This window comes from Vigna unguiculata, chromosome 11 (genome assembly GCF_037176805.1).
Source record: "Vigna unguiculata cultivar grain cowpea cultivar isolate G323 ecotype 2 chromosome 11, ASM3717680v1, whole genome shotgun sequence".
Classification (NCBI taxonomy): domain Eukaryota; kingdom Viridiplantae; phylum Streptophyta; class Magnoliopsida; order Fabales; family Fabaceae; genus Vigna; species Vigna unguiculata.
Window position 1 is genome coordinate 46,152,302 of NC_140802.1, and position 7,943 is coordinate 46,160,244.

At 34.7% G+C, this 7,943-nt stretch overlaps 1 protein-coding gene across 1 annotated transcript; it reads left to right on the top strand.

The window, feature by feature from the left end:
* The first annotated feature begins 601 nt into the window (after window positions 1-601).
* LOC114170699 (D-xylose-proton symporter-like 2) lies at window positions 602-5,285 on the top strand. Its single transcript, XM_028056231.2, has 14 exons — window positions 602-770; window positions 1,563-1,660; window positions 2,123-2,201; window positions 2,338-2,397; window positions 2,549-2,615; window positions 2,693-2,817; window positions 2,954-3,055; window positions 3,253-3,621; window positions 3,710-3,757; window positions 3,861-3,923; window positions 4,034-4,114; window positions 4,289-4,387; window positions 4,506-4,643; window positions 4,951-5,285. The coding sequence occupies exons 1-14, from the start codon at window positions 735-737 to the stop codon at window positions 5,080-5,082; spliced, it is 1,497 nt and encodes a 498-aa protein (XP_027912032.1). The 5' UTR covers window positions 602-734; the 3' UTR covers window positions 5,083-5,285.
* Window positions 5,286-7,943: the final 2,658 nt, after the last annotated feature.

Consider the following 7,943-nt stretch of genomic DNA (forward strand, 5'->3'; position numbering starts at 1 on the left):
GGACGGGAATCAATAAAGAATACTAAATCGTTCCATATGCAATCCGGAATATATATATATATATATATATATATATATATATATATATTTATTTCTTTTCTCTTTTTTTTCTGATCATGTAATAAATCCATTAACAATCATGGACCATGGACAGACAGACTATATATATATATATTGTTTTTCTGATCATACGATTTTACTGTGATAAATCCATGGACCATGGACAGACAGACTTGCCTGGTTGTCGGTTTATGAATTATGAGTATTAAATGAACCGTAGAATTCCACAACTTTCTAAATCAATGGATAAACGTAGCCAGTTTTATAACCGTGTATTAATAACAAAATAAATCAAATTAGTGTACACATGGCTTTTGAGAATAGTGAGTGTCATGAGACAAATAGCATCATTGTATTTAATCATTGAAAAAGATTCAAACCTATCTAATTTAGTTTCATGGATACACAAATACATACATACACACAGAGAAAGAACTCTAAATAAGCATAGAACAAGATAACTTTTTTGGTGTATGTGTGTATGGATAAATGCAGTATACAAAATTGATAACATAGTACAAAAGCAGCACCACGTGGATTGAGGGTTGAGGTTTATTCATATTCTATTCAAGTGTCTTCAAAAAACATCATCTACACAGTTTCTTTCTTCATATATTATAATATATTTTCTTCACTTTCCTTCTTCAACGACTATTGTGAACACAACCAAACCAATGGCATCCGATCCTGAACAACCCTCTTTCGCAAAGGTTTTCCGTTATCCCTTTTTCGTTTTTTCTTCTTTGGGAATTCACCATCTTCCATGGATTTGAATTGTATGCATATATATATATATATATATATGTATATATATATGTATATGTATATGTATTTATATATATTGTAGTATGTGAATGTTCACTTGGTTTGGTTTCTGAGAAAAAAATATTTTGGTGAGGAAGGAAACTGTTGAAATTCTGAAAGGCTGTCGGTTGTGAAACAATCCCGGTTTCAGTGGGTGTGAATAAAATATTTGTACTTGGTCAACTCAAAATGAGCTCAAAGAAATTTGAGTTCAAAGAAAACAACTTCAACTGCTTCATTTGGGGTTTTGACATGTTCTGAATTCTACCTTTAATTTCGATTAGTTCATACGTTATACGATTTGTCTGGTCTTTGAATGCTAGTTCTGTATTCTGAAGCAGTTTCACTACTGTTTTCCGTTGTTCTTTGTTTGGCTGAATATTTTGTTGAGAGAGCGTCGATAGAAACAATAAAATTGAATTCACCACTTTTCCTTTTTTTTGCTTGTGTTTGATTGCCTATCAAATATGTTTTTTTCAATGAAAATTGAGAATTATGTGCATCTTGCTATCGATTACTTGTTTCTTCAAAGGGATTGTTTTGCAGTGTAGAAAATTAACTCGAAACAAGAGTAGGTTGAATGGTTGCAATCAGTGCTATTCCGTGTGTTGTTTTAATGGCAATTAAACCAATTCGGTTATAGCTTTTGGTGTTTATTTTCCCTTTCTCAATACTTAAAATGCTTTGATTTTCACCAGGAAGGAAATTCGTCTGGTGAGGTTGCGAGTGCGAGGGAGCCTTTGCTTGTTGGGGTTCATGACTCCGAGAGCTATTCTGTCTCTGCTGCAATTCTTCCGTGAGTTTTAGCTTTTCATCCCTTCTTTGTTAATTTTATGCGAATTTAGATTCTCTGTTTGATTTTTTTGTGTTATTCCTCTACTTTGTCTTCATAATACACCGATTACCATTAATTTTGACGTTTTAAAATATATTAAAAAGATATTTAAAATAACAACACAGTGTATTTTTAATGCTCAGTAAAGGACAACACCAAAAAAATCAGTAGAAAATCTGGACTCATTTTATGCATTGCTTAGGAAATCTACCATCAAGTGTTGTTTTATGGTAAAAAGAAAAAACCATTACACTAGAAAACTACATAAAGCTCTGCTTTTAGGTTGGACTAACTCATGTCAAGGACTATAATTTGTTTAACTCTTAGTAGTTTTATATAGAGAACTGTCATTTCTGTAAGTGGGTGTGATGTTTACCATGTTTGCTTGTAGTCTCACCTAAAGGGCGTTTTAAACATTCTCAGGTTTCTCTTCCCAGCTCTTGGTGGCCTACTATTTGGCTATGATATTGGTGCCACTTCTTCTGCAACCATATCCATTCAGGTATACCCTTCTTCCATAATTTAGGTACTGGCTCAACATTTTTATAATATTCATGTGGGGGTAAATATCTCTGTAAATTTTCCTCAGAATCTGCTATTCAGTTGTAAATTTTCTGTTTCTTTTGTATACCTTGCAGTCATCGACGCTAAGTGGAATATCTTGGTACAACTTGTCCTCCGTTGAAATTGGTCTACTGGTAAGTTTAATTGGTTATTCTGCTTTCTTTCATTGGTCATGGCTTCTTTTTCCTGTTGTCATTCTTCTGATTTGACACATTTGTGCACTATTGTGATTATATATTGATCTTGAAAATAAGCTGGGGCAATGGCACTTGCTATCTTTTGCAGACTAGTGGATCATTATATGGCGCCTTAATTGGCTCAGTGTTGGCCTTCAATGTTGCTGACTTCTTAGGTAATTTCTCCTTTTGTTGGTTTTCATATGTGCTATTTCCTTCCTGGTGAAACTGACTTGAAAATTTTTATTTTTAGGAAGAAGAAGGGAACTCATTTTAGCTGCATTACTGTATTTTATTGGAGCTCTTGTAACAGCATTCGCTCCTGATTTTCCTGTGTTGGTGCTTGGGAGACTTATATTTGGCACTGGAATTGGACTGGTATACTCTTTTTCTCCCAAATACTACATCTTACCATGTTTTCATGCTCTTTTTTCTACCAAATAGTGTTGTATATTTTGTCTATAACTTATCAACTCTTGAGCAAGATACATTATTTCAATTTCATGTATTTTAGGCAATGCATGCTGCTCCAATGTACATTGCAGAGACAGCTCCAACACCAATACGTGGACAACTAATATCTCTGAAAGAGTTTTTTATAGTACTTGGGATGGTGGTAAGTTCTTCAGTTCTTGAACTCTTTTATAGGACTTTAAATTTTCTCGTGTGGTCTATGAGCAGAATAAGTGAATACAACATTTTGAATATTTCCTTCTACTATTTTATAACCTTATCAGATATGATATTCTATCAAATTACTTTCAGTTCTGAATATCCTGGTATTACAAAAAGTGATTACATATCATTTTGCAGGCAGGATATGGAATTGGAAGCTTGTTTGTAGTTACTGTATCTGGGTGGCGGTATATGTATGGAGTTAGTAGTCCTATAGCAATCATCATGGGACTTGGAATGTGGTGGCTACCAGTTTCTCCTAGATGGTTACTTTTGCGTGCTATTCAGGGAAAAGGGGATGTTCAGAATTCGAAAGACATAGCAATTCGTAGTTTGTGCCAGCTTCGAGGCCAGGCTAGTGGTGATTCAGCTCATCGCCAAGTTGATGAGATTCTTGCAGAACTTTCTTATCTAGGTGAAGAAAAGGAAGTTACCTTCGGAGAAATATTCCAAGGAAAATGCTTGAAAGCCCTTTGGATTGGTGCAGGATTGGTCTTGTTTCAGCAGGTACTTCAATCACTCATATAAACTAGTAAAAATCACCCCAGATGCTTTCATTTTAGTATATTCACACTACTGTCTGCAAATTATGCAGATCACAGGGCAACCAAGTGTGCTCTACTATGCTGCATCAATCTTTCAGGTATTATATTGATTTTAGTCAAGGAAAATTATTGCAAATGGATATAATATAATCCATTGTTTTGTATCAGTAAAATAACATTATAATCCAATCCATTCTGTAGAGTGCAGGATTTTCCGGAGCATCTGATGCAACCCGAGTCTCTATTCTCCTTGGAGCTTTTAAGGTAGATCTCATTTCCTCATGTTAGTGATTGCACATTTGTGTTGAAACAAAAGCACTACTTGTTTTTCTTTTTCATTTTGCCAAATTTATGACCATTTGTTTGTGTTCTAGTTGATTATGACCGGTGTCGCAGTTGTAGTTGTTGATAAACTTGGAAGGAGGCCTTTACTTCTAGGAGGAGTTTCAGGAATAGTAAGTTCCTTCTTGTTTCTTTGATTCTGGAGGATGGTTTTGGTAGTAATTTCCTGATAAAAGAACACTTCATGCTTAGGCCAGTCTACTAATTAGTGCTAATTATGACATGAAAACTTCAATTAAGGATCCTGTTTAAAAATTTAAGAAGTCATATTTTTATCTTTATCACAGGTGATATCTTTATTCCTTCTGGGTTCATACTACGTTTTCTTGGATAACTCACCAGTTATTGCTGTAGTTGGTCTGCTGTTGTATGTAGGCTGTTACCAGGTGAATATGCTTCTTCTTTATATCTTTCTTTAGATCATATATACTATAGTCTTGCTGAGAGTACATGGAATATATGATTTTTTTTTTCTCATAAGGGTTCTCCATTGTCTATTTTCAGATTTCCTTTGGTCCAATTGGTTGGCTCATGATAGCAGAGATTTTCCCCTTACGCCTAAGAGGACGAGGACTTGGTATAGCAGTACTCGTCAATTTTGGTGCAAATGCCCTTGTCACATTTGCTTTTTCACCATTGAAGGTGATGAACAACTTCAAAAGGAGACCATAAACTCATATACATATTTTAAATGTGTCATCATCAGCATCATCATATGATGGCCATATTTCACAAAAATCTTATCTCACTGTCATACACAAGCATGTGATATAAATGGCATTGACCTTGTTTGTTAATTGAAATTGAATGTGTTGTGAATTTTCTTTCTTTTCCTCTCTGTCTATTTTGGTTGATTAGGCTGTGTGATGAAACATCATCTTGAAATTGCTATTCAGTGAACCCATTGACTTCAATAAAATGCCTGTCTGAAACTTTGTTTTCTTCACAGGAATTACTGGGAGCAGGAATCTTGTTCTACATCTTTTGTGTAATAGCTGTGGCATCTCTTGCATTCATATACCTTATTGTACCAGAAACAAAGGGGCTTACACTGGAGGAGATAGAAGCCAAATGCCTCTAATCAGTCACCTTATTATCTCAATATATACATATATGTTTTTGGTACTCTGCAACTTTTCTTTAATACATCTGTAATTACACATTATGTGATTAAACCAGTCATTAATTTCAGTTTGTAACTACACATTATCATAGAGTGCAGCAGATTCAAACAAGTGAGAATAGGAGACATTCATCAAATTATTAGAGTAATTCGTCTCCCAATCCTACAGTTTCATGTTCTTAAAATCTCCAAACTCATTCATTATCCTTTCTTTCGTTTTGGTTCAATATATCGAAATACTAAATTTGAAAAAAAAAAATGCTTGCAATATACTTATTAGTCATTCTCCTTTTAATATTTTATTATTGGGTATATACACTAACAATTCGAATAAAAAAATGCATATACCACGTGATGAAAATAAGTGGAATATGTAATAAGGAACAATAACTAATCCACTAATCCAGGATTGGGACTGGGAGAAAATTCCTAGCTAATAATTGAATTGCTTATATCATTAACAAGAGGAACAAGAGGTAGAGGTGACATAATGGGATGAAACAAAAACCTGAGTTTCTTAGAAACTTCCTATCCTAAAACTACAAAGAAATTGGTCAGAAAAATACAAGATATTCTTATCGGAAAGCAGCCTTACTGTTCTGAAGTGGAAAGAGTGGGTTCCCAGAAAGTCAAAGTTGAATCCTCATATATTTAATCATTGAACTTTTGATAAAAATGACGAGGCTCAAGTCATAGGTTATAAAATATAAAATATATTAATATTCAGTAAAATAATTGAATAACTACTGCAATTACTCTTGTAACCCATTAGCGATATCATATATATTCAAATTGTTGAGATACCAACTAAATGTATTGTTAACTATATTCAATTATGATTATATCTCCAATTCATAAGTGCTCAAGTTATTAAGTTTTTGACTATTGTGTATTAGTAAATTATGAAGCTTTCTATTTTGTCAAACCTTGAGAGGAAGTGATGTTCATATGGACAATGATAGCTCCATTCTTAACGAATGCACAACACAACAAGAAAAGGGCAAGAGAGTATGAGTTAATGAGATGACCGTTTGGTGAAAACGATGGCCACTGTCACTTCGGCTCTCCAAGAAGTCAGCAAAACTTTGGTATCTCAGCATCAATCTTCAAAGCAGTTTAAGTATTGGTGTGTACGGTGACAAAATTACGAAAATCGAGATAATCATAAGAGTTCTTTCTTCTTATCGAGTTTCACAATCTGAATTATTATTATTATTATTATCACACGAACAAGATAACACGAAATTAATCAATCTGAATTATTATTATTATTATCACACGAACAAGATAACACGAAATTAATCAAACACATAGCAGACAGCACAAAAACCAGATATTATAAGTTAGAGAATTAATTAGAGTGCTTAACAGTAACAGAGTGCAACTGCAAGACACCTCAACCAATCAGAGATAACTGTCATAAAGATAGCAACTGGTTGCATCACAAAGAAATGGATCCAATACTACTTAAATACAATTTCCTCTTTGACACAAGTTATTTAGAGATTCCCCCCAATGGAGAAGTCAATGGGCCACAACTTCATGGGACCAGGAGCTGTTATGGCATTTAACACTAGAGAAAAAAAAATGTGATCCTATCAAGTTGTCCACCAGCTCCTTCCAGAACCCTATCTTTCATTGTATCACCAAATCACTGAAATAGAGATTTTACTATGACACCAAATGTATCAGTTGGCATGCTTTTCGCAAACCTGAAAGCTATTACATGTAGAACCTTAGTTTAGCCCATGTGCGGGTCACAGTGGTGTAAACATAAGCTTAACGAAAGAGGTAATGAAAACATGGATATTTTGATGAAGCAAACTGCTAGTGGTATATGCAGTAGTTGCAAACTATGTTGATCAGATAAGCCAAATGCAACAGAGTTCAAAATTTAAAGATACAACAACCTAAAAAACTTAGTTGTGTCTCGCATGCATCTCATATGAAGTGTCCACCAAAAATAACATCTTCGATTAATATGAAACCAGAGGTTGAAGCCTAGAAATAGAACTGCAAACTAAAAACCACATTTTGGGTTCTGGTGCCTTTCTAAAAATCGATGAAAAGAAGTCATTAAAGCTCAGAACAGTCACTGAAGTGCATAAATGAACGCGTTTCTATCTTTGGATTACTTCAGTAGATTAAAGAGCTGCGAATACGAGTAAACTTCAAAAGCTTTTTTCTTTTAGAAGAGCTAGTTTCCTTTTTCATTTGACTGAACAACGAAATGCTTATTTTCCTCTATTCTTACGGTTTTCCTTTCATACCCACGTTCTGATTCGGTTGCCAGTGATGTATTTGTGAGACCTGGAAACCTAAAAACTAAATCTTAGGTGTTGATTAACAAAAAATCCTTTCACAGATGGCCATCCGAACTAATTACCAATGTGTTCCTCCCTGCAAGAAAATAAAATAACGATAATGAAGAAAAAAACAATGAAGCATGTTGGATGACAGTTTTCAGTTACGGAAACACTTGGGTTTCATTTTTTGGGATGTGGGGCATGGCGTTGTAGATGAGGGAAGGTAAGGTACTGGGTGAGTTATGAAGAACCATATAAAGTGGGGAATAGGACGCATACCCAGCCTCACAAAGTGTAGTCTACGTTTATGGGACCCTTTGCCAAATCAAGTTCAATAAGAGAACGTCTTATTCACAAGTCACGACCTTGACTTGTCGCAATCACTCAACTCCAGAAACAGCAGTGGCAGTCTCCCTTGTCACGCTCTGGACTCATAAAGAGGCTGATTCATCTTCCCCGTCTCTGCCGTGCCAGGAACACAAGGAGCTTCATTGCAGCACGAAAGAGACACAC